Source organism: Macaca thibetana, chromosome 7, assembly GCF_024542745.1.
Source record: "Macaca thibetana thibetana isolate TM-01 chromosome 7, ASM2454274v1, whole genome shotgun sequence".
Classification (NCBI taxonomy): domain Eukaryota; kingdom Metazoa; phylum Chordata; class Mammalia; order Primates; family Cercopithecidae; genus Macaca; species Macaca thibetana.
In genome coordinates, this window is record NC_065584.1 from 152,135,077 (window position 1) to 152,161,651 (window position 26,575).

A 26,575-nucleotide genomic window follows, 5' to 3' on the forward strand; every position below is an offset into this window, starting at 1 on the left:
TGGGAGGCCAAGGCGGGTGGATCACCTGAGGTCAGGAGTTTGAGACCAGTCTGGCCAACATGGCGAAATCCTGTCTCTACTAAAAATACAAAAAGAAAAAGGAAATGCTGGCACATGTTACAACATGGATGGACCTTGAAGGCATTATACTAAGCGAAATAAGTCAGTCACAAGAAGGCAGATACTGTATGATTCTATTTATATGAGGTATCCAGAGTAGTCAAATTCATAGAAATAGAAAGTTGATTGGTGGTTGCCAGGGGCTGGAGGGAAGGGGAAGTGGGCAGTTGTTTAGTAATATAGAGCTTCAGTTTTGCAAGATGAAAATCTGGAGATTGGCTGCATAACAGGATAAATGTATGTAACATTACTGATCTGTACACTTCAAAATGAGTACAACGGTAAATTTTATGTGTATTTTATCACAATTAAAAAAAATCACTAGACATCTAACTTTTCAGTAATGTGTCTATTTTCAGTTGAATTTGCCAGCTAACAGAAGCCAATATAGGCCAGTTTTCATATTCTTAAGTGTTATCACACTGGTGCACTCACTGTTTTACCATTTTCCCTTCTGATTTTATTTTTCTCTTAGCATTTACTACTATCTAACATATATTTTACTCGTTTGACTGTGTTCCCCATCAGAATATAACTTCATGAGGGGAGGGATTTTCTATTACACTTAGTGAAAAGTAAATCCCTCAAGTAGGAACACTACAAGTAAGCACAGGTTTTTTTTTTTTTTTTTTTTTTACAGTAAGTTTGCTTAATGGCTAGTAAACTATCTCAGCCAGTACCTGAGTGACTATCTTGATTTGTATCATTTAAAAAGAAAAAAGGCTGGGTGCGGTGGCTCATGCCCGTAATCTTAGCACTTTAGGGGGCCGAGGGGTGGATCACTTGAGGTCAGGAGTTCGAGACCAGCCTGGCCAACGTGGTGAAACCTCGTCTCTACTAAAAGTACAACAATTAGCTGGGCATGGTGGCGCGTGCCTATAGTCCCAGCTACTTGGGAGGCTGAGGCAGGAGAATTGCTTGAACCTGGGAGATGGAGGTTGCAGTGAGCCGAGGTTGCACAAGTGCACTCCAGTCTGGGTGACACAGTGAGACTCCGCCTCAAAAAAAAAAAAAAATTTTTTTAAAAAGAAAAAAAGTACTAAATGCAAACGTCTTAAGATCACATACAACTTTCATGTCAAATACTAAATATTCCTTAAATTTAGACAGTAGTTTATTCATTTTGGTAAAGATCAAAAAGTTACATTTATGATACCAAATGGAATGGTCTTGTATTATCAGTGATTATGATGCTTCTCGCAATGAGAGTTAGAACTTTCTGGAAAATCCTTGCTCATATCATCAAAGTTAAGATTTCTTACTATATAAAGGCTATGAAGAGCTGACGTGTAATTATACTGGCTCTGCAAATATTGGGAAAGAAATATGAGTTTGCCATTATCGTAGGAAAAGCTTCAGAATATGTATGCAAATTTGGCAAATTGAGTTGGTTTTCCCCATGGTACTTCGAATAAAAGAGACATTTTAACAAATCACAGATTCATAGAAAATCTCTAGTTTCGTGGTCTATTTTCTAAAATAATAGGAAATGAACTTTTAATAAAAGTACATGAGGACTTTTGATGAACAGTTTATTTTTCACAAAAGTGAAGTGCTGGTGAAAAGGGGCAATTCCTAGAATATCTGAAGGATCTGACTAAATGAATTTCTACCTAAGATATTAATTTACAGTAACTTGAAAAGTGATAATTTATCTCCTACAATGGACTTTCAAATTAAATATAAAAGTAACTCAGAGTAAAGAATGCAGAAAAATTTTGGTATTGTAACTGAAAATGACCAACATTAATTTTTTTCTCACATTAATCAAGCACCTTACTGTTAGAAGGGAAACTGACACGCCTCCTCAACCGAGTTTATACAAAATTCAACCCCAAAAAGTAGAGCCAATTCGTGCACTTTCATAAGAAAGAGATAAAGGACGAACCTACACGTTACAATTTGTAAACAAACCTCTGTAGAGGCATCATCATTCTACAAGACTATGCACTTTAAAATCTGAGATAACAACGCATTTGAAGATAACCAAGGTTGGCCAGGCGCGGTGGCTCACACCTGTAATCCCTCAGCACTTTGGGAGGCTGAGGTGGGTCAGGAGTTTGAGACCAGCCTGGCCAACAAAGTGAAACCCAGTCTCTACTGAAAATATAAAAATGAGCGGGCACCATGGCGCCCGCCTGTAGTCCCAGTTACCGGGGCGCAGGGGACGGCAGGGGAATCGCTTGAATCCGGGAGGCGGAGGTTGTGGTGAGCAGAGGTCGCGCCATTGCACTCCAGCCTGGGCGACGGAGCGAGACTCTCAAAAACAAACAAAAAAAAAGATAACCAAGGTTTATTGCTACTTCCGTGATATCACCAACTGCGTAAGCAGTGCTATTTAGTTGAAAATACATGGGCTAGACCGAATATTTCTGCAACAGTTTAATAAGAGACGATGATGCGACTACTGCAGCTGTCCCCAGGCAATTAAAACTCTTCAGTGAATTTCTTTACTATTGCTTTTGAACAGGGAACTGTTTGCTATTTTAGGGCACTGGTGGGGTAAAGAACCTCACTGAAAAATGCAAATACGTTTTGCTAATGTGGGAGAAAGATGATCCTCTGAACCTGTGACTTGTAAGGGGGGGATAAAAAAAGATAACTATTTCTTGAGTTCTTGCCTTGCTCTTGCTGATTCGATGCACACAACCCCACGAACATTCAGATGCATGGCTTGACAAAGTGGGGATAACTGGGAGCTGCAGCCCAGTCTTTGAAGCTTTTGTAAAGACAAACGGTCTGCAATGTTAAGCCTTAAATTGGCTTTTGGCGGACTCCAGCCCTAGATCATTTTCACCCTTCGTTTGGTAGATGTTTTCACTTCGCTGTCATTAAGCAGGGTCAGGAAACGAAAGGGCCGTGACCTGGTCGCCGCGGGAGCGGGTGAGGAGGGTCTCCGAGCGAGCAGGACCAGTCTCTCCCCGACTCGCCACGCGCCACACGCCGCGCGCCGCTTCTTCAGCTCCCAGCGCCGGGGGTGCGTCCTCCCGGGAGCCGCTGCCCTTTTCCAACATGGCGCCGCGGGAGGCGGGTCCCGCTCGTTGGCTCCCGGGGTTCCGGCGCCGCGCGTTTTGGTTCCGGAGTAACAGTGTCGCCGCCGCCTTCCTCCTCCTCCTCTTGCCGCTACCGCCGTCGCCGCCGCAGCCGCCGCCGCTGCCGCCGCCGGTCCGCGCGGCCTCGGGTGGCCGGAGCTCAGCCTGCGCGCGCCGCGCCCTGTGTCTCCGGGTGGGGCAGAAGACTCGCCTCTTGACCCTCCCGTGGGGACTCTCCATGGTGTGGCGGCCCTGGGGCTCTTTCTTAATAGCCCCAGACTGAGCCCCTCCAGTCGAGGACCCTCTCCTAGTCCACTGACGAGCGGTGGACACCTGCCTCTGTATCTCCCCCAAACCGAGTCCTTGCCCTGCCGCCTCCTCACACCCACACGGCGGCAGAGAGCTTCACCATAGCGTTCGCTCAACTCCAGAACCTTCCGACCTCAGCTAGTTCCTGCGGGCCTCTGCCCGCTTCCCGGTGCACCCTCCCCTGGAGACACCTCAGACCCCCGACAGCCTGGGCAGGCTCGGTGCCTGCGGGTGCGTGCCTGATCACCCCTCCCCTCTTCCCACCCCCTCATCCGCCAGTCCCTTGTTTTCACCCTCTGTCCTTTGCCCCTCACTCCCCTTGTCACCTCTTGGAGCCTCTTCCTAACCAGTGGCCAGTGGATATCCCCTACCCAAGGATGTGAGCCTCTTTAACCTGTAATGCTGTGGCTAGCCCTTGGCCCTTTTCCTGCCATGGAGAACCAGGTGCTGGTAATTCGCATCAAGATCCCAAATAGTGGCGCGGTGGACTGGACAGTGCACTCTGGGCCGCAGTTACTCTTCAGGGATGTACTGGTGAGTGGTAATCTCAGTGTCCAGATCTCAGCAAGGGGGACTCAGGGACTTGAGCAGTCAGCACCTTGACCACTGGTGACCTGAGCTAGTGGCAATGGCTACTGCTGGCTTCCTGTGGAGGCAGTTTTATTGCTTCAGGCACAGCATTGATAAATTGCAACCACTGAAACCTGGCAAATGTCTAGGACCCTGGGGAGATAGATCAAGCTGACTGAACCCCTGCCCTCAGAGAGCTCATAGCCCGGGCTGGGACACACATATAGTCACAACCACACAAATGGAAACAGCTGAATCTAGAAGAGATGTTTTTTTCCCCCAAGTGTTTCAGGGAATGTCCCTGGACAGATTCCAGCCCTGTTTTTCTACTGAGTTCTCTGAACTTGGTGACCAGCTGAGAAAGGGAAAAAGGACAACTTTAACTTACGGTGTTTGAGCACACTGTTTAATTTATTTATTTTGAGGCAGGGCCTCAGTCTGTTGCTCAGGCTGCAGTGCTGTGGCACGATCTCGGCTCACTGCAGCCTCTGCCTCCTGGGCTCAAGTGATTCTCCTACCTCAGCCTCCCGAGTAGCTGGCACATGCTACCACACCTGGATAATTTTTGTATCTTGTAGAGATGAGGTATTGCCATGTTGCCCAGGCTGGTCTCGAACTCCTGCGATTTGCTTGCCTCGGCCTTGCCAAAGTGCTGAGATTACAGGTGTGAGTTACTGTGTCCAGCCTGAGCAAACTTAAAGCATTATTGAATGTAAGATGTTTTATTTAGAAAAACATGCTGCCCATGACGGTATGACACATCATCCGTTATTAAAATCAGTCCAGTTTCAGAGATAGTAAAATTGAGGGAAAATGTGCATCTTATAATTGGTGATATTTTACTTTCAGATTATTCAGAATATATTTCAAATAAAATGATGGAATTTTAGAGCAGGGTGTAACACTGTAGGTGGCCTGTTTCTTTTTTGCAGATAGTTACTGAGGAGCAGTGAGGTGAAATGGCTTTTCCAAAGCTGTGAGCTCAATACCAGAACTAAAATTGTGTTTCATTGACTTAGTAGGTTTATCTCCCTACATGTTGCAGCCACTTCTGATCTTTCTGGTATTCATTTGAGATAGACAGGGTGCCTTGTGGCCCGTTCTACATGCTGAGTAACTGAAGCATGGAAGACAGAAGCGGACATTCCGAAAAGCACATTGCTAGCAGCAGATCTGTAATGGAACTTGCCTGCAAGTTAAGAGTGGGCAAGGTGGCAGGATCTTGGGAAGAGGAAGATTTGTGATGTGATTTTTCATTGTCTTGGGTAACTCAGTCAAAATTTGATTTCTATAACTTCATTTTGAGTTCTGGATGTTACTGACTGCCCAGGCCATGCACATTTTTGGGTGCCTTGGCTGAGAGCTTTCCATATTGTGCATCAAATGCCATCCTTCTCTTTGTAGCCAGAGTTCTCCACACAGTCACGCACACACAGATTTCCCCTCATGATAAGGCCCAGGCTCCTTCACATGGTCCTCTGAGCACATCTGGATTGGCCCCTGTCTGCCTGGCACCTGTGTCATCTCTCATCACAGGCCTATATACTTCTGTGCCTCACTTATATAGGTTGATTCTCAGTTCTCCCAGGTGTCCAGACTGTCTACAGTCTGCCCTTCACCGGCCGATTCCCACCTGTCCTTCCAAGCCAAGTTGTGCTTTTTCTCTGTCATTCTTGGTTATATGCCCCACCTCTCTGCTGCCACAGCTTTGTGTGGGTCCCCCAGCAAAGCACATGTTTGATCATGATACTTTGTCTCCTCCACTAGATGGTAAACTTCTGGAGGAGATAGGTATGTTGGTTTTTGTTTCTTCATAGGACCCCAGAATACTTGTTTAAGAAGGAAACTTAAAAGAGGATGCATGCAATTATGGTTCTGTGGACAGAACACGAGGTTTAGAGTCAAGGAATTTGGGTTTAATTGCAAGCTGTCCCGCTAACTAGGCAAGTCAGTCTACCTGTCTGAGCCTTAGTTTCCTTATTTGTAAAACAGGGAAACTTGTACCTTCCTCAAAGACTTGGCAAGATTATGTGAGATTGTGACTGTGATGAGAAAGACGGGCTTTCTCTTACTCATTTAAAACAATGGAAGGTTGATTATTATGTGATTATATTATTTGATTATGTGATTATTTCAAGAACAGCCCAGTGTTTAAGACCACAAACTCTGGAGCCAAGTTGTTTAAATCGCAAGTTGTACTACTAGGGCAAGTATCTTCTGTATCCCAGTTTCTTTATTTGTGAAAAAAAGTTGGGGAGGGGTGAAAGTAATGCCTACCTCCTAGAGTTCTGAGGACTCCTTGAGTTGATACATGTAAAGCTCTCAGAAAAACTTAGCACATAGTAAGCGCTCCATTAGTGTTGTTATTATTGATGGGATTGTTATTATAAGGGATTGGACTTGGGTCTTCTGTTTCTTGAGCATCTCTAAGTTGTACCTGGCTCAAGGCTGACTGGCCTAACAGGAAACACTACACAAGTGGCCCCACCACTAGAGCTCAGCATGCCAGCTGCCTGCACACTTTTGGCCAGGTAAGCCCAGGTGGAGCATGTTTTGTCAGGAAGGCCTGACGAAGGACCTGTGGCAGTGGGTGTTCAGTGCTATCTCCTAATGCTCCATTTTAGCAAATGTTCAAGCCCAGATCCTGGCAGACTCCTGTGATCTGTTCTCCAGGTTCACTTCATCTCTTCATCAAGAAAAGGCAAGAACCAACAGACACGTCAGCATCTCTGGCTTGGAACCTTAAACTTTAAAGCCACGTGGAACCTGGAAGAATTGCCTCATCAAATTCAGACTCATTTCAAATGAAGAGGCATGAACCCCACAGGGGCAAAATACCTTGCTAAAGCCACACAGCTAATTTTTGGCAGAACCTGACACAGATGCCAGAAGCAGGTTGTAGTCACCTAGTCAGCCATAACTGAGTGTCTCGGACCTGAAGTCAGCAGTTGAGGGCTCCAGTCACTGTGCATCAAATAGCTAGGAGACCCTGGGCAAGTCACTCCGTCTTTCTGGGCCTTGTCTTTTGTCTGAATCACCAGGGACGGGCTTAGGTATGGAGGCTGACCTGACCCTCAAAGGTAGAGACATTTGGGTCTTTGGTTTTGCAGCTTTCTGTGTTTCTCTTTTTCCCTGGAGACTGAGTTCCTAGTTTTGGGAAAACTGTACAAGAGGTTCGGTTAGTGTGTGATGAGAGAGAATGCTCAACCCTCTCCCCTCTTCTTTTTGTATCCTGTGGTCTCCAAGCTCAGATTTCCCCTCATCTATAAGACTTCTGGGCCAGGAGTGGTGGCTTAGGCCTGTAATGCTAACACTTTGGGAGGCTGAGGTGGGTGGATTGCTTGAACCCAGGAGTTCGAGACCAGCCTGGGCAACATGGCGAAACCCCGTCTCTACAAAAAATGCAAAAATTAGTAGGGCATGGTGGCACACACCTGTAGTACCAGCTATTAGGGAGGCTGAGATGGGAAAATCTCTCGAACCCAGAGGTTGAGGCTATAGTGAGCCGTGATTGCACCACTACATTCCAGCTTGGGTCACACAGCGAGACCCTATCTCAAAAAAGAAGAAAACACACACGCGTGCGCACATACACACACACACACACACAGATTTCTGTCTAAATTGAGTGTGATTTTTCCTTTCTCCTGAGTTACCAAATACTATTTGCTATTTATGTCTTTTGTTTGGTGCTTATACTCTAAGTGTTTTATATTGGTAGTCTTTCAGGTTTGTCTTTATCTCCGTAACCAGTTTATAATCTTCCTAAAGTCAAGGATCAAGTTTTATTCTCCTGTAGCCTACAGCTTTGTGATCTTTATGCTCCTGGCATGTTGTAGATACTCAATTATGTTTTGGATCTGTCAGATATTTGTCTGATTTTTTGAAAGGAAGAAGAAAAGCATCAAAAAATGGTCATCATCAAGATGTGTAAACTTCAGTTTTCTTTTTCTTTCTTTCTTTTTTTTTTTTTTTTTTTTTTTGAGACGGAGTCACTCTGTTGCCCAGGCTGGAATGCAGTGGTTTGATCTCGGCTCACTGCAACCTCTGCCTCCCAGGTTCAGGTGATTCTCCTGCTTTAGCCTCCTGAGCAGCTGGGATTACAGGTACACACCACACGTCCAGGTGATTTTTTTGTATTTTTAGTAGAGACAGGGTTTCACCATGTTGGCCAGGCTGGTCTCAAACTCCTGACCTCAAGTGATCCACCCACTTTGGCCCCCTGAAGTGCTGGGATTATAGGTGTGAGCCACTGCGCCCATCCTGGTTTTCTTTTGAAACCTTCTTTAGGTTAGGTATATGTTATATTGTTGAGAGTAGAAGTCACTTTAGCTGGAAAATGTATATAAAATCATCAAATGTACCCTGCTTTAAAATGACCAGTAGATATTCCTGATGTTTAAACTTCTTACCTCTTTGTCGTTATGATAGCCCCACTTTATTTGCTTTAAAGAACAAAGTGGTTGTGTTCACATGATTCTCTCACTCAAGTTTGCTTTGTTCTTTCTCCCTTTTCCTCTATCGGATGAGAAGCATGTGTAGCGCCTCATTTATGTCGATGGGCTAAGGCATGCCATTGCCACTGAGCAGGTTTTCAGGTGGTTGTTAGAACTCTGCAGTTTGATGGGGTCTGCTATTCCGAAGTGGGAAGGAGCTTAAATTAGTTTGCTAACACTATAGAGGCAGAGTTCACATCTCAAGATCAGAGTTTCCTGGAAATAACAGGTGATAACTTAGAGAGTTGGGGATGGAGCAGTTGTTTTCCCCTCATTTTTTTAAACCTACACTGGCTAGAATGGGTGTTCAATATATACTGCTGAAGGATGAAGTCAGTGAGTGAATCACCATCCTCCACTGATTGTTGGGTGCTGGAATTTCAAAGTTTTATTATGAGGTAAGCTCTGTAATATTCCAGTCATAGTGTTTTATTTATTTACCAGACACTAGTAGGGCACTTGCCATGTGCTAGACACTCTTCTGAGCACTTTACAAATACTAACTCATTTGGTAGGTACAGCTAAGATCTGATATTACACATGAGGAAACTGAGGCACAGAGATTTCGTGGACTTAGTTGTGCGAGCGAGCTAGCATCCAGCTGTAGCCGTTTGGCTGCAATTTCATGTTTTCAGGCTTTCCACTGGATTGCCTGTGTGCTTTGTTCTATACTCCCTTTACAGTTTCCTGTCCATAAATACTTTCTAACTATGAGAGTGTAGAAAGAATTTTTTAATACTGAAATCTTTTATAGATACTTCCTCAAAAAGTTGATGTTTCATTTGTGAAGACTAGAGTCGGAAAAAAAATAATCTCTTTTGGCTGTAATGAGCAAGGGCTGCCTAAGATAGTTCTCTTTGATCAGTTTTATATTCACAGATTTATTTTTGAAAAAAAAAAAAAAACACTATAGAGGCAAGACTATTATGCAAATTGCCACTGCAGCAAAAGCTTCTAAAGAATTGCCTTTAGAAGGAAGTTGCAGCCGCCACTCTGCTAAGTGCCCTGCTTGGAAAGGCTGTGAGCTCCCTGCTGAGAAATACTGCAAGCGGCTTTGTCAGCCGGCTGCCTGGTGCCAGTTCTGGTGCAGCCTGGGAGGGACAGTGTGGCAGAGCTCCCGGAGAGAAATGAGGTTTGCAGGCCATTGGAGTTGGACTGGATGTGATGGAGGGTCACTTTTCCCAGAGTTTAGGTGTTCTGTGCTTATTCAATTAAGCTGTCTCAGTATACTAATTTTCATGTGTTTTCAACTTTAGAGATTTATTTAAACATTGATGTCAGATTATATACACTTTTTAGATTTTTGTTGTAGGCTAGATTAACCTTGTTTCGGTGTCATTAAGTATGTTTTCTGTTGCTTAAGAGTAAAGGTTGATAAGAACCGTTTGTGGTAAATGTAGCATAATGGGTTTATATCATCACAGAAACTTGTGTGTCGAACTACCATTATGAGTGCGAGGCACAGCGTTGCTTGTTGTATATCAGGAACTACATTTGTTGAATGTCTTCAATGTGCTAGGTCTAAGCTTATGTTTATTAGATTAATTTTACACTACCTCTGTAAGTATTACTAGACCCATTTTGGAGGGTAATGAGATTGAGGCTCAGAGAGGTTAGGTGATTTTTTTTCCAAGTCATTCGTTTAATGATAAGTGCAGAGCAGAGATTCATACCTACGTCAGTCTGACTCTCAAAACCCCTTTCTCTTTCAACTGTATTGTATTCCACAGCCTCCCATAGAAGAAACCAAGTTTTTGTAAATACACAACAGTGTATTTGTATTTACACTGTTGAATTGAGAATAAAATATTATGTTATTAATAAAATGTGGAAAAGGTTTCTTAAAGATTTTTCTTCCTGGAATAGAGATTTAAACTCTGGGTTTATGTTGCTGGGCTAAGTGTGATTATGAGCTAATGTTTTTATAGTTTATGCTAACGTTTCAAAAATCTTTCCCAGGTTCTCATATTTCCTCTAGGATTTGCCACATGTTAGCAATAAAGAAGATGGCTAATTGTGTTTCTTTATTCTTTCTTTGTTTAGGATGTGATAGGCCAGGTTCTGCCTGAAGCAACAACTACAGCATTTGAATGTAAGTCTGGCTTATATACTTTCTTGACTATTCCTTTCTGCAGTCATTTTTTAAAGGGTTTATGGGTTGCATTATTTTAGAAACTGACAAAAACACATTATTTATGACCATCATATGGTACATTTAAATATTTATAAATTAATACAAGTTTAATGATGATAGTGAACTGAGTAATATTTTCTTATTTAATCATATCTTGGGTGAGCATATTTCTACAATATAGCTTTAATTACCAGCATGACCTTTATCTGCTCTTGCTCCTGATTGTAATAATACTGCGGGACAAAATGAAACGTGTAAACTACCTGTAGGCCAGTGATTATTGATTAAGAGATTTTAATCCATTGCTGCTTTAAAACATGGAAGCAAAGTAGAGCTTTTACTGTGAGCATTACATGGAACAATTGTGTTTTAGTGGGGCTTGGCAGGGATGCTAGATGGTGACAGGAACACTTCAGGTCTTTAGTGCTTCCTTTCTCCCCACAGTTGACCTGGGGACAGGGCCAGGGTGACTTGGGGACTAGAAAACTGTTTTGACATGAACCAGGTCATTGCAGAGGACATCATGGAATGACTCATGCTAAGATGAGATAGTCAGTAGCATAGGGGCTCAGATGCTGAGAGGGATGAAGTAAGGATTTAGAACTGTAGTTTTTTTTTTTAAGATGAGGGCTACTTTTCTTTTTTTGCCACAAAGTCTTGCTATGTTGCCCAGGCTGGAGGGCAGTGGTGCGATCTCAGCTCACTGCAACCTCTGCCTCCTGGGTTCAAGCAGTTCTCATACCTCAGCCTCCTGAGTAGCTGAGATTACACGTATGTGCCACCATGCCCGATTAATTTTTGTATTTTTAGTAGGGATAGGGTTTTGCCATGTTGGCCAGGCTGGTCTTGAACTCCTGACCTCAAGTGATCCACTCACCTCAGCCTCCCAAAGTGCCGGGATTACAAGTATGAGCCACTGAGCCTGGCCAGAGGGCCACTTCTTAACGTTGAAAAATTTCAGTTTTTCTGCATGATAGGATACTTTTTTGTTTCTGTTTTTTATGAAGATGGTTACTTATAGAGAATACAATGGGTACTTCCTTTTTAGAGGATAATTTGGCATTTCTTATCAACATATAAAATGTGCAAAACCTTTGACTTAGATCCACTTTTAGGAAGCTGTTCAACAGAAATAGCTACACATGTGTTGAATGCCCTTCAAACAAGGTGTTCATTGTGAGATGATGATGATTATTATTACTGTTTTTAGAGACAGGATCTTGCCTTGGTGCCACGCCTGGAATGCTGTGGCATGATGGCTCACTGTAACCTCGAACTCCTGGCTTAAACAATCCTCCCACCTCAGCCTCCCAAATAGCTGGGACTACAGGCATGCACCACTATGCTTGGCTAATTTTTAAATTTTATGTGGAGATGGGGTCTTGCTATGTTGTCCAGGCTAGTCTTGAACTCCTTGCCTCAAGCGAGCCTCCTGCCTTGACCTCCCTAAGTGTTGGGATTATAGATGTAAGTCACTGTGCCTGGACCATTGTGGGATTATTTATTTTGGAGATAGGATCTTACTCTTCTGCCCAAGCTGGAGTGCAGTAGTGAGATCACAGCTTGCTGTAGCCTTGACCTCCTGGCTCAGGCTTGTGGGATTATTTTCAACAGCAAAAAATTAGAGGTAAACTAAAAGCCTAGTATAATGGATTAATAAATTACAATTTATCTATAATTCAAAGCATTAAACAGTAACTAAAAAGAATGAGTTAGGATTTTTTACATTGATATGGAAAGGTATCTGTGAAATATTGTTGAATAAACCAATAATGCATATAGTATTATCCCATTTTGTAAAAAATCCAACCCCGCTTCCCCAACTTTATGTATGTGTTAAAAGATAGGATCTGAAGAGTGCCTACTACAGTACTTTCCAGTGACTTACCCTGGAAAATGGACTTGGGGCCTGAGGCTTGGGTTAGCGGAGTGGATGAATGAGCACACTTTTTACTTTATATATTTCTCTATTGTTTGAACATTTTTCAACGATCATTACCTGTTTTTTTTTTTTTTTTTTTTTTTTTTTTTTTTTTTTTTGAGACGGAGTCTCGCTCTGTCGCCCAGGCTGGAGTGCAGTGGCGCGATCTCGGCTCACTGCAAGCTCCGCCTCCCGGGTTCACGCCATTCTCCTGCCTCAGCCTCCTGAGTAGCTGGGACTACAGGCGCCCACAACCGCGCCCGGCTAATTTTTTTGTATTTTTAGTAGAGACGGGGTTTCACCATGGTCTCGATCTCCTGACCTTGTGATCCGCCCGCCTCGGCCTCCCAAAGTGCTGGGATTACAGGTGTGAGCCACCGCGCCCGGCCATTACCTGTTTTTAAAAGCTATAATGAGTAGAACTCTTAATGTAATTAGCATTTTGTTAGTCACATTGAACTGTGCTATAGAAAAATAGTACATCTGTCTGAAATACATACACTAGTGTGTTGCAAGCTTTATTCAGACTCTTTGCAGTAACTCCTTGTGGGTGCCACGGGTTTCGTGGACAGTCTGATAGTTACCATTCGGAGTACTTACTATTGATAGATGCTTTGCTAAGAGCATTCCATGGGTTATCTTATTTCTTTTAACCATCACAAGATCCCCACGAAGTACTTGTTATTTTTTTGAGACAGAGTATTGCTCTGTTGCCCGGGCTGGAGTGCAGTGACATGATCATAGCTCACTGCAGCCTGAAACTCCTGGGCTCAGGTGATCTTCCTGCCTCAGCCTCTCGAGTAGCTGGGACTACAGGCACCCACCTCCACGCTTGGCTAATTAAAATTTTTTTTTGTAGAAATGGGGTCTTGCTGTGTTGCTCAGACTGGTCTTGAACTCATGACCTCAGGTGATCCTCCCATCTTGGCCTTTCAAAGTACTGGGATTATAGGTGTGAGCCACTGTGCCCACTAAGTACTTAAAAGGACTGTTATTAGCTCTGTTTTGGTTGAGGAAAGGAAATCTTCTTTAAGCAACTTGCTCAAAGTCTCGCAGCTGTTAAGTGGTAAAGTGGAATTTCTGGAGTAGTTTCCAAAGTGTATATTCTCAACCACTGTACTGGACTTGTTTTGAGAGTTGTCATAATTATTGAAGTCACATATTCTGGTTGTTCTTATGCATGGTAAAAAGAAGTTTACTTTGTATTTTGTACTTTATGCTTTTCGGGTCCCCAAAGTGGCTTGATGTGCCTGTGCCTGCCTCATTGGCTTCCAGTTAGAGTTCATAATAATAATAATACTGATTATTTTAATGATCATTCATTGATAGCTTGCTCTGTGCCAGGCAGTGTACTAGATGATTTGCCTAAGTTGTCAGTAATCTTTATACTGACTCTGTGAAATAGGAAAATTATACCTGTGAGGAAACAAGCTCAGAGGCCTGAAATGATTGCTGAATGTGATTGCTTGGAAGGGTGAAGCCCAGGTTCAAACATACATTTTTTTGACTATAAAACTTGCACTCTTTATCCCCAAGTGTGTCAAAAACCTAAGTGTAAATATAGATAAACCTCTACTACTACAGGTTTAGGTTCTGTGATACCGTGCTGTATCTTTTGCTCCATCAATGGCAGCAACTCTGTGCCCATCTGCATGTGGGACAGGTTTAGATGAAAAACAGTAGATACAAAACACACCCACAGACAAAATAATGACAGTTCTTAGTTTTTTTGTGTGTGTTTGGATTATCATTACTTTCAACTATAGACTTGAAATCCTAGGCAGGCTTTTTTCATGATTATTTTGTGGTGACTTTTTTTCTTAACCAAAAATCCGAACCAATAAGTGGAATCTATGTTTAAGAAATAATTGAGAAGATATAGCTTATAAGCTAATTTACGGGAATTTTGGAAATATTTCAGTGGCTTATGGGTATAATGGAACAACCCTTGAATAAATACAACTTTAATAAAAGAAATAGTAATACATTTTTGGTTTTTTGAAATGGTCTGGCTCTGTCACCCAGGCTGGAGAGTGCAGTGGTGCGATCTCAGCTCACTGTAACCTCTGCCTCCCAGACTCAAGCAATCCTCCCACCTCAGCCTCCTGAGTAGCTGGGACTATAGGTGCATGCCACCATGGACTGGCTAACTTTTGTATATTTTGTAGAGACGGGCTTTGACCATGTTGCCCAACCTGGTCTTGAACTCCTGGGCTCAAGCAATCCACCCTCCTCAGCCTCTCAAAGTGTTGGGATTATAAGTGTGAGCCACTGCACTAGGCCTTATAGTAATACATTTAATACTGAAAATATACCTAACACTAATTTATATCTTATACAAAAGAAATGGTGTTATAGTTAGTGATTTGAATTAAGCAACGAGAGAGGGTAGCTGTCAAATGTACCTGTTTTGTATAAATGTAGAGAAAAAGAGTTGAGTGAGTGGAAAAGAGGGGAAAGGTCAGATAATGTTACAGATTCTCCAGTTCTGAGAAATGGCGTCTCTTCAGTGAAACCTCTGGTGATTCCAGATGGCATTAATCTCTCTGCACCTTTACTAGAGCAGGGAACCCCTTCAGCCTGCGTTCTGGTCGGTGTGTGCATGTTACCTTCCCTCACTCTATTTTGAGTCACTTGGTGATATGTACCATGTTTTATTCCACTCTTTCTCTCTTCTTAGTAATGAGCTTGCTGCCTTAGAGGATCACACTTGTTGAATGAGTAGAATGTTATGTGAGTCCACATTCAAATGAAAATTATTAAATGCACATGTCTAAATCTAAATGAGTAATTTGCTTTTTTGGATTATTTGTGGTATAGCCTGAGCATGGGATATAATTGGTTGGTGGTGGACAATTCAGGCCTCCAAATTCAAATTCCCACATTTGACTGATCCAAGGGGGTCAAACCCAAGGGGCTGTATTCTTTCTGATTTCTTTTTCTGGGCATGGTGTTTCCAAGGGGAGTTAGGGCTGGATGAGGAGAGGGACATCTGTCTGCTGAACTCACCTTTTGGCTGATGGTCCTAAACCTCGTTTTCTTATTAAAAGGACCTCTTTTAGGTCCTTATTCTCCCTTACATCTAGAGCTCACAGTTCTACAGGCTGTACAAGCATGGCACTAGCATCTGCTTGCCTTCTGCTGAGGAAGCTTTTACTTATGGTGGAAGGGAAATGGGCAGCAGGCGTGTCACGTGGTAAGAGAGAGCAGAGGAGGTGCCAGGCTCCTTCAACCAACCAGTTTCTCACATGAACCAACAGCGTGAGAACTCACTGCCATGGAAAGGGCACTGAGTCATTCATGGGGGGATCCACCCCCAAGACCAAAACACCTCTGCCAGGCCCCACCTGCAACACTGGGGATCACTTTTCCACATGAGATTTGGAGGGGACAAATATTCAAACCATATCATTGTGGAAATAAATTTGTAAGATAAATTCTTAGAGTTGGAACTGCTGAGACAGAGAGTACCCATATTTAAATTTCAATATCTGTTACTGCGTTTGCTCACCAAAAGGCAGAACCAATCTACACTCTCATCAACAGTGTATGAGAAGGCCCATTTCCCTCTCCAATCCCATCAACTCTGGACATTAGCAAACCTTTTAGTCAATGTCAGTTTGATAGGTGAAAAAGATTACTATGTTACGGTTTTATTTTATATTTTTTAAATTGTAAATAAGCTTGAATATCTTCTCATTTGTATTTGGCTATTTGTATTTACTTCCTTTTTTTTTTTTTTTTTTTTTTTTTTGAGACAGAGTCTCACTCTGTTGCCTAGGCTGGAGTGCAATGACCTGATCTCAGCTCATTGCAACCTCCACCTCAGGGGTTCAAGTGATTCTCCTGCCTCAGCCTCCCAAGTAGCTGGGACTACAGGCATATGCCACTACACCTGGCTAATTGTTTTGTAGCTTTAGTAGATACGGGGTTTCACCATGTTGACCAGACTGATCTCAAACCCCTGACCTCAGGTGATCTGCCCATCTCAGCCTCCCAAAATGCTGGGATTATAGGTGTGAGCCACTGCCCCTGGCCAGCTATTTGTATTTAATTTCTATAAACTATTTATCACCTTTGTCTGTTTTTCTATTTGGTTATTTATCTTTTTCTAATTGATTTAAGGGTTTTCCATTATTAAGGCTGGCTCTTTGTCTTGTGTGTTACAAATGTTTTTGCTCTTTTCGGTTTGTTCTAGTCTTTTTATTCTCTCTTCTTTTTTCCATAGAGAAGTTTAAAGTTTTTACATGGTCAAATTACTTATTTTCCTTTGTAACTTCTGGGTTTATGTCCTGCTTAAGAAAGTCTTCTACAGTCCAGGATATTGAAGAAGCATTCATTCATATTCTTTTTTCCTTCTACTTTAATGAGGTTAGATACACACACAGTTATGTATATAAATTTGTATGTTTGTATGTGTCATATTGTGGGTTTTTATAAAAAGCATGTATTTTTAATACAAAGTTCAGAATTTGTTTCTTTTTCTTTTCTTTTCTTTTTTGAGATGGAATCTTGCTCTGTCGCCCAGGCTGGAGTGCAATGGCAAGATCTCAGCTCACTGCAACCTCCGCCTCCCGGATTCAAGCGATTCTCCTGCCTCAGCTTCCCTAGTAGCTGAGATTACAGGTGCCCACCACCATGCCTGGCTAATTTTTGTATTTTTTAGTAGAGACGGAGTTTCACCATGTTGGTCAGGCTGGTCTCGAACTCCTGATCTCAGGTGATCCACCCGCGTCAGCCTCCCAAAGTGCTGGCATTACAGGTGTGAGCCACTGCTCCCAGCCTTTATTTTTCTTAATTCTTGCACCATCTTCAGTTTGTTTTGGTGAAATAAATCAGGTGGGGATCCAGCTTTATTTTTCAAGCAGATAGTTGATTCCACACCAGTTATTGAATAGTTTTTCTTTTCCCAGATGTGAGAACCTTTCTGAGATGAAGCTAAATTCCATAACCATAAAAAATCCTGTGTGTTTGCATTTCTGGGTTCTACATATGCTGTAAGAGCTTGACATTCATATAGGCCCAGAGACCCCTGCTGATTTTCACAGTTTCATTAGCAGATTAATGAGTACACCAACACAGGAGGTGATAAAAATCAACCGTGCCCACTAATGCATTTCCTGTGCATATCTGTTACTTGTGTTCCTCTGCCAGCATTTTCTCTAGAGAAGTAACTGCTGTAAAATGACTGTTGGATTGGTGTTCCTGGACAGTAAAATCTCACTGGTGACTTGAAACATGCATTTTAAGTCCATGTAGACAAATGCTGTCTTAAACCTATCAAAAACATGTGGTTTCACTTTTCCGTGACACTCATGTATTCTGATCTGTAGCTTTCGCAAGTGTCTTCACATTTGTCAAACCGTGCATCTGAGTTTGGTTCAGAAAACATGGTTATAGGATAAATATTTATTGAATTTGTGCCTTTCTTCAACCTTGACTATTTTATACTCTCTTCTCATTGCACAGAATCATTTTTACCTGTTTTATGAACTGCTGTAAGATTATTTTGTACTTAGAGTGGAAATCTTTAACACATCACATCTCATTTTAAATTTGGCATAGTATGACCATTTAAGGCAAAATTGCAATTCTGGAAGTTGTAAATTCTCAGAGTATAGGAAACAACTATAGCTGATAACTGGAGAGACACCTGTAGGAGATACTCTTATGTTCAGATAGCTATGACAATCTTGTTAAGAATAGTTGGGTGGGAGGTTCTTTTTGCTTCAGAGAAGAGTCTGAATCATAAAATATTTGGAAGAAATGAAGTTTCATTTCCTTAAACTATTGTATGTGTAAAAAGATAAAGGGTCATTTTTAAGTAAAACTAGGTAAGTTAGTGAAAAATTGTCACAATAAACCTACACTGAGCCTGAAAATTATTTAACATTTAAGAGTTAATTATGCATCCTAGAGTTTGAGGCAAATAAGAGAGCTTTAATTTGTTGAAATTTTGGCTTGAAATATTACTGATGCAAAAAGTCCAAATCCTTTTTAGTCTTATGAGAGTAGTCATTTCTTGTTAATAGTCTTGCTGATTTGTATGAAAATTAAGAAGTTTGAGTCCTTTACTCAAGCACCAGTCTAGTTGTTCCTTAAGGTCAGTAGACAGTGCAGCTTATTTTTGAATCCCTACCATAGTACCTGGCACATAATAGACACTCTGTATGTGTTTCTGGAATGCATGGATGGTTGAATAGTGAAGTAATAAGGATAAACTTTCTATATCCCATTCATCAGCAAGTCCTGTTGGCTCTATCTTCAAATTTATCCAGCATGTGATGACTTCTCAAAACCTCAGCTTGGTTGAGGCCACCGTCATTTCTCACCAGGATTAGGACAGTGGCCTCCTAACTGGTCTCCCCATTCTACTTTTGCCTCTATACAGCCTCTTTTCCACATGGCAGCCAGAGTGATTCTTTTAGAAGTCAGGTGACACTACCACACTTACCACACAGTGATTTCCATCTCATTCCAAAGTAAAAGACCAAGTCCTTAAAATGCCCTGCAAGGCTCTGCATTTTCACATGTGGCCTCACCCTGTCCCACCATTGTTTCTCTGAACCTGTGTATTTCTCCCCCCACCTCTCATTCTGTTGTAGCTACTCTGGCTTCTTTTTTGTCTGTCAAACATGCTAGGCATTCCTCTGACCCAGGGCCTTTGTATTAGCTGCTCCCTCTGCCTGGAACAGTCTTTCCCCAGATATCAGCATGGCCCACTCCCTCAGCTCCTTCAGTCTCTTTCTACTAGAGTGTAAGTTCCATGAGAGCAGGATTTTGTTTATTTTTTCCTTTTTCACTGTTACTGTCCCAGTGTCCAGAACAGTGCCTGCCACCTAGTGGGTACTTTTTTTTTGCTGGAAGGAGGAAGAAAGCAAAGAAGTAAGGAAGGAATCAGAAAGAGGGAAGCAGGAAGATAAATTAAAACTCATGGATATGAAGATGTGGCCATGGAAAGTACGGCCTCTAGTCCTGCCCAGGACATTAACTCCATGCCTGAGAAGGGCTTTAAACCTGACATCTTTTCTGTTAGTTTCCTGTTGATGTCTTTCTAACTTCTACAATTATGTTTTCATTTCTTTTCTCTTACCTGGGAAAAGTGCCTTTGCAGTAGTTCCAATTGCCACCTGGCACAGGAGGAGTGTGACAAATGACATATAATATATTACCTTAACTTTCTGTAGCTCTTTGTAGAAGCTAGATTGTTTCTCTTGAAAGCCTTCTTGAGCCCCTGTCACCGCAGTGGGTGCTGTTTGTCTGAGAGCTCCCTGAGTCTGCTGTTCGTCTGCTGTTTACTCAGTAGGCCGTTCTGACCGCCCCTTACCTGAGGCTGCCTCTCCTCTCTATTGGGCCTTTATGTTTCTCTTCTTGGTGTTTCTTTTGGATTGCATGTTGCTTCAAATAAAATCGCTAACAACATATGGCCTGTTATGATTCTCTTTTCCCAAACTCTGCCATTTTGTATATTTGTGACACACTGCAGATTTTGTGAAGATTGCTTCATAATATTTGTTTACCATCTGCTGCACTCTATTTGGTATCTTGCTAGGATTTTTTCCTCCATTTTAAGTGACATTAACAAAATCTAGCCAGTACATAGGCTTTCTGGTTCTACTTTTGCTTCCCTAATGTGCTGGAAAATCATATTACTATGCTCCAGGCAACTAGAGAAGCCTAGAATTCTCATTGTGAACCAGTGTATCAGATCTGTCTGCTCCCCCACCCCCACCCTTTTTCTTGGTCATATCCGGTAATGCTTTTTTGGTCAGATGGCAAAGAACCTCCATGTATAAGATAGAAAAAGCTCAAATTATTTTTTTACTTCTTACTACTTAGTACCACTACTTTCTAGTGTTGTTCTCTAACATATTTATACCTCTGAAACTTTGTGCCAGTTTAGTAAGTTTTTATGATTTATGGTTCCAGCTAGTGTGATTTTTATAGCTTATCCAGTTTGATAGGCAGCTAGCCTGAGTCTTGGCTAGATGGGCTGTATATATCCAAGTTTTTGTTCAGAAAAGTATTTTAGGCTACTGCAATAGTAATTTGCTTAGTATGTATTTCTGCTTTCTTACCCTTCAGTAACTTTTCGTAGTTGTCAATTCACCGTCTTTAGACGGAAGTGCATTTTTGCTTTACAGGTTAAGGCGAATGGTTTGCTCTTGGGCTGCCATCAAGGGGTCAGAGATAGCTTAGCTTTTGCCTTTTGGCTGGAGCCACCAGTCTTCTCATGGGTGTGGTTATTTTCCAACTCAATTTCCTCTTGGACAAAAACAAGGAGTCTTTAATAAAACAACTAAGCATAGATACTAAAGAGCAAATCAGACAGTCTCCCAAAGAGCAGTTTGTAAAGAAAACCAATACCTACATAAAACTAGGTGTCCTATTAACCCATAACAACTATTATTCAGTACGTCATATAAGCCTGATTTTATCTCCAGCCTTTCTTAGAATGCCTTTTTCAACTTATCTGAAATCTTCTTTTGGAGTCAGAACCCCTAAGGGGATAGTTCCAACATTTTATCACTGGGTTGATGTCAAAAGCTATTCTAGCCTTTTGGCTCCAGTTTTCTGTCCACTTAAACAAATGCTCTTGTAATGTTTCATAGCTCCTTTTTTTTTTTTTGAGACGGAGTCTCGCTCTGTTGCCCAGGCTGGAGTGCAGTGGCGTGATCTCGGCTCACTGCAAGCTCCGCCTCTTGGGTTCACGCCATTTTCCTGCCTCAGCCTCCCGAGTAGTGGGGACTATAGGTGCCCACCACCATGCCCGGCTAATTTTTTGTATTTTTAGTAGAGACGGAGTTTCACCATTCACAGGATGGTCTCGATCTCCTGATCTCGTGATCCGCCTGCCTCAGCCTCCCAAAGTGCTGGGATTACAGGCATGAGCCACTGCACCTGGCCTCATAGCTACTTTTTATGCAACTTCTCTACAGTAAATTATTCTGGTAGCTGACTTCTTTCACAGATCTCTTTCTTCTGAAATAATCCCTCAAGAGATTTCTTAGAAATGTAGAATTCCAGAATATTTTGGTTTAAGTAGCCTTAAAGATTCAGGCTCTAGCTTTGAGAAGTTGAAGAACTCTCCTTTTGTTCTTGTAATTTAAATGATCTTTCTGTAATCGGTGCCCCCTCCTTTTTAAAATAAATTATGAGAAGGGTTTTCACTCGTTTTACCAAAATATAAGCACCTGCCCACCCTATGTGAGCAATACCTTATTCAGGTCTTGTGCATATTGAAATTCGGTATAAGCAGTCTCTTTTTAACCATCATCTCTATAGCTAGCTTAGTTGCAGAAATGAGATTTATTTAAAAAACTACTTTATTCAGGCTGGAAATTGTTTTTATGCCAAGTTCAGGACTTCGTAAAGAACAAATCAGTTTAGCCTACATTTAAAGAGAATTTGACCTGGTTTTAAAGCAAAAATGTAAAGTGCTTTCATGTGTGGTGATATGTAACATTATATCGTTTGTACTCTGTTTTTTCCTGTCTCCTGAGTTTTTAAGAAAACTTTCACCTTAACCTTGAAAATATTAGTTTCTAGAACCTATATATAGAGAGACTCCTTTCTTCTCTTTCTACAGCTAGAATGGCATTTCTCCCCCAATTTGGCCCTAGAGATTCTGTATCTAAAGTGAAAAAATGAAAGAAAAGGTGCTAGATTCCTATAAAGTTCTTTATGTGTGCAACATCTCTCAGGACTGTGCCTTCTTCGTTACTGAAAGTGACCAGTGTATGCCTTTTACTCTGAAAAGAGGCAACTCTTGATAGCAGAATACTGGTAATGACTCTCCTAGATTTAGATAGTGTGATCTTGATGATGCCAACTCACATTGAGTTGGGGAACTCTGCAGCAGTGAACCAGGATCCAGAAACAAATGTTTGGAAAGAAAACCTGAGTGAGAGCTGTGGGTCACTGAACAGGACTGGTCCAAGTGCTGGTTTCTATCATGCTATCAGATTGCTGTTGGCCACTGAAGAGATAAAGAGAGAAAGTATTTTGCTTGAAAATAGGTTAATTGTGAAAGAACACAAGCTTCCTCCTAGGGTCCCCATAGCCTTGTCACCAAGCAGGGGGATATCCTTGGAACTACAGCCGGACAGGAGGGAAGACCCACTGACATGTGGTAGGGGAAGAGCCCTTTGTTGAACTGAACTCCCTCTGTACTTTCAGTAAGTGTCCCCTGAGCATGTTGTGCAAGCTTATTCTCTTCATGATGAGAGATTTGTCTGAGGGTCTCCAGGCCTGGGATCAGAACAGTCTTTCTATGTGATCAAATCAGCAATTATATGCTCAAGAGTGAACAAAAATAATAATAATTCTGAATGTTAACAAGCACACTAGAACTGAGGCATCCTACCGAGAGCCTGCCCCTTCCAAGTTGTCCCCTTGGGAGGCTGTGTACATTGCTCAGGATGTTTTTGGCATTTCTTTCAACTGTGCATTTACAGTCTACTACGTAGGCTGTCCTCACTGTTCACAAATCTTTATAGAAGGATGAATAGTTAACTATATATTTAGAAATAGCCATAGACATGCTTGGCAGATTCTTAGACATGCTTGGCAGATCAGGCCAACAATTTCATTTTGGGTTAAAAATGAGATTTAATATTCTCACATAGTCTATCTTCAGGTTTTTAAAGCAGTTTTGAAAATATATTTCAAAAACTACTTTGAATAAGAGAAGTATCATGAAATAAGTACATTATTTCTAGATGTGACCTCTGATAATACTTACTCAAATGTACACATTCTGGTTATGTAGTTTGTGAAGTCTTGTCCTCCAGCCTTAAGACTTAAATTATTTCAAAATAGCATGAATAGCATTTGAAGCTTACTATGGCTGGAGAGTATGCAAAACAAGTGAAACTGTTCAGAAAAAGAGCTGCTAAATAGAATGGGATAGAGAGACCTGTATTAGAGCTGCTTTACAAGTTAACCTTGCACTAGGCCTAGGTTCTTCTGTGGAAAGAGAATAATAATAATGATGTTCATGTCGTAGGTTTGTTATGAGGTTTTCAAGGAGGTATTGCCTATGAAGCATAGATCACAGTGCTTCATGTATAGTAGTGTTCAATAAGTGTTAGCCATTTTTATCATGCTGTTGTGACATGATAGATTGCCTGGGAGAGAGGAAGAATGGAGAAATCAGGGTATGGTGCCGTTCGGGAGATTTAAAAAGTACGGATAGTGGAACAAGACTGGCCTCTCTTTGGTTTTTAGTTCCCCTAACCAAACCTGTTTTGTCATACTCCAGTTATATTTACTTTAACCTAGATATATGTTGTGAATGACATGAGCAATATTTTAATTTTCTGCTATCCCTAAAAGAAAGTTTTATATTGAGATTCTGATCGTACTCCAAATGGAAAACAAAACAACAAACTAATAATGTCAACATCCCCTCAAAATGTGGTGTTGAGGGTTAGAATATCACGTTGTAATAAACTGTTTGTATTATGTTCCCTTTGTGCATTAAACAAATGCACACCTTCTCATTTGCATTATGTTGCTTTTAAACAGATGAAGATGAAGATGGTGATCGAATTACGGTGAGAAGTGATGAGGAAATGAAGGCAATGCTGTCATATGTAAGTGTACTACAAATGAGGACTATTTTTTAAAATGTTAATGTGATTGAGGATGCTGTTTCTTGGGTATAGTGAAGACGTAAATAAATCACAGTTGTCATACATTTTTCTATATAATAGGTAAAGGTTTCAAGGATTTCCATATGTGAAAGTTAAGGGCATTATTTTCAAAAGACACTTACTGATCATATCATAAACATTAAGAATAATGCATCTTAATGACTTTTGCATTAGGTATCGTGCAGACTAAATGGACTATCAATTTCCTGTATTTTTTATGCAGTACTTAAAGTAACGGCTCATTAAAAATGAACCCCTGGGCTCTAAAAAATTTTTCAAAATCTACTTTCAACTGGAGATCTCTCTCACCCTTCCAGACTATAGTTACAATGTAGCTGCAGGCTTAATATGGATACACGATTTAAAGATGTACTCTTGGTTATTTATGCACTACCCATAGTACTCCCACCGAAAATGAACTACAAGGTTACTTACTGAATCAAAGTGATCTGAATATATTCTGAAATGACTTTTCTTTTGTGTTTAAAATTTTACTGAAAATCTGCGTTAACAGTTGTCTGATACTGAAGTAAACAAGAGAAAAGGGCATATTTCTAAAGCTTCAATACTGAGCTTGAAAAATTCAGCTATCATGAGGAGACATAGGTTACCTGAGTCTTGATTTGAGCCTTCCTCTCAAGTTTTGTTTTATTATATCTGAGTCTGTAATCTGTTTACAAAACCTTTTCCAGTGGTCTGGTAGAAAGAGCATTGTAGTAGAAGTCAGGAGACCTTAGCTCTTCTGTGGTTTCTTGGCCCTAGGCAAATCACTTAACCTTTCAGTGCTGTAGTTGCCTCATCTGTCAGTTGTGGATAATAATACTTGTCCTTTATACTGCACAGGGCCATTGTAATGATCAAATGGGAGAATAGATGTGAAAGCCCTTTGAAAAGTTAAAAGTTCTATACAAATGCAAATGATGAAATCATTTGGAATCATGTGGAAATGATGGAATCAGGGCTCTTACTTTTCATTGAGACCCTAATCTTAGTCAACAGTTAGGTTGTAGGTTTTTGATAGACTTCAACTTCAGCCATGATATTGTTTCATTATAATGAAAACTGTGAACTATCTGTATGGGTTTCCGCCAATAGTTTTAATTTAGGGTAGGAGGATAGAGAACAAGAAGGATAGGATGATTAACGGAGCGTTGCATTCCAACCAGCACAGAATAGGAAAAGTCAATTTCCCATTGACTTCCCATTAACTTATGTGAGAGTCTTTGTATACTGAGAATTTAGAGCTGGGCTCGTCAGTACCTTGAAAGGCAGAGTAGGATTGTCTGCTGGAAAGGTCTAGCACTAGTATTGATAGATTGGCTAACTCTCCTGAGAGTGTGACATGCTTATATTTAGAAAACACACACACACACAGATGGGTTCTAATTTTCTCACATATGTGCATTGCAGAGAACTGACATCAGTATACTTTCATTATGTATTCAACTTAACCACATGCAAAAGATACGTACTTTTGGGTATGGTCTTACAAACTGTGCTTTTTGAACATGTTAGTGGGTGTGATCATAGTGATAATAATAATGATGATTTCCATTTCTGAGTTACTGCTATATACAAAATGCTTGGGGTATTTAATTTTTTTAGTTTTAATAATCACTCTGAAAGACATATATTATCATTCTTATTTTTAGATGAGGAAGCTGTGGTTAAGAGATAAGCCCAAGGTCTTAGAGTTAGTATGAATGTGAATATGGAATTTAAGTTCAGTTTCTTTTAATGCCCAAGCTGTTGCTCATTTACTGTTTTACACTGTCTCTTCCCCCACCTTCCTCTTTGCACATTTGTAGCGGGATCTTTTTATGTCATCACTGTTATTTTTTTTTTCTCCGAGATGGAGTCTTGCTCTGTCACCCAGGCTGGAGTGCAGTGGTGCCATCTTGGCTCACTGAAACCTCTGTCTCCTGGGTTAGAGCAATTCTCCTGCCTCAGCCTCCTGAGTAGCTGGGATTACAGGCACCTGCCACCGTGCCTGGCTAATTTTTGTATTTTTAGTGGAGACGGAGTTTCATCATGTTGGCCAGGCTGATCTCGAACTCCTGACCCCATGATCCACCTGTCTCGGCCTCCCAAAGTGCTGGGATTACAGGTGTGAGCCACTGCGCCCGGCCTATCATCATCATTATTACATTCTGAATAATTTGGGTTTATGTAATACCTTAGTTGTGATTTCTGCACCATATATTCCTTACAGCATATGCTTATTTTCTCAAACACAGTGTTTAATTATTTTTGTGTTGTAGGAAAATATGATTACATAATCTTACGTTACATGTCCTTAGTTTAAAAGTTTCTGAGATTTCTTGGGAGCCACTTTT

The 26,575-nt window shown here is 41.3% G+C and overlaps 1 protein-coding gene across 7 annotated transcripts in view; it reads left to right on the forward strand.

Annotated features, from left to right (window-relative positions):
• The first annotated feature begins 3,769 nt into the window (after positions 1-3,769).
• MAP2K5 (mitogen-activated protein kinase kinase 5) overlaps positions 3,770-26,575 on the forward strand; it is a 261,654-nt gene continuing 238,848 nt past the window's right edge. For 6 of the 7 annotated variants that reach the window (XM_050796342.1, XM_050796344.1, XM_050796343.1 and 3 more), the window contains exons 1-3: positions 3,770-3,995; positions 10,571-10,619; positions 24,112-24,179. In XM_050796342.1, the coding sequence (XP_050652299.1) occupies positions 3,861-3,995; positions 10,571-10,619; positions 24,112-24,179 (252 nt within the window). In that variant the 5' untranslated portion in view covers positions 3,770-3,860. Of the gene's footprint in view, positions 3,996-8,022; positions 8,926-10,570; positions 10,620-24,111; positions 24,180-26,575 lie in introns of those variants that run through there. The other variant, XM_050796345.1, reaches the window with a different exon arrangement.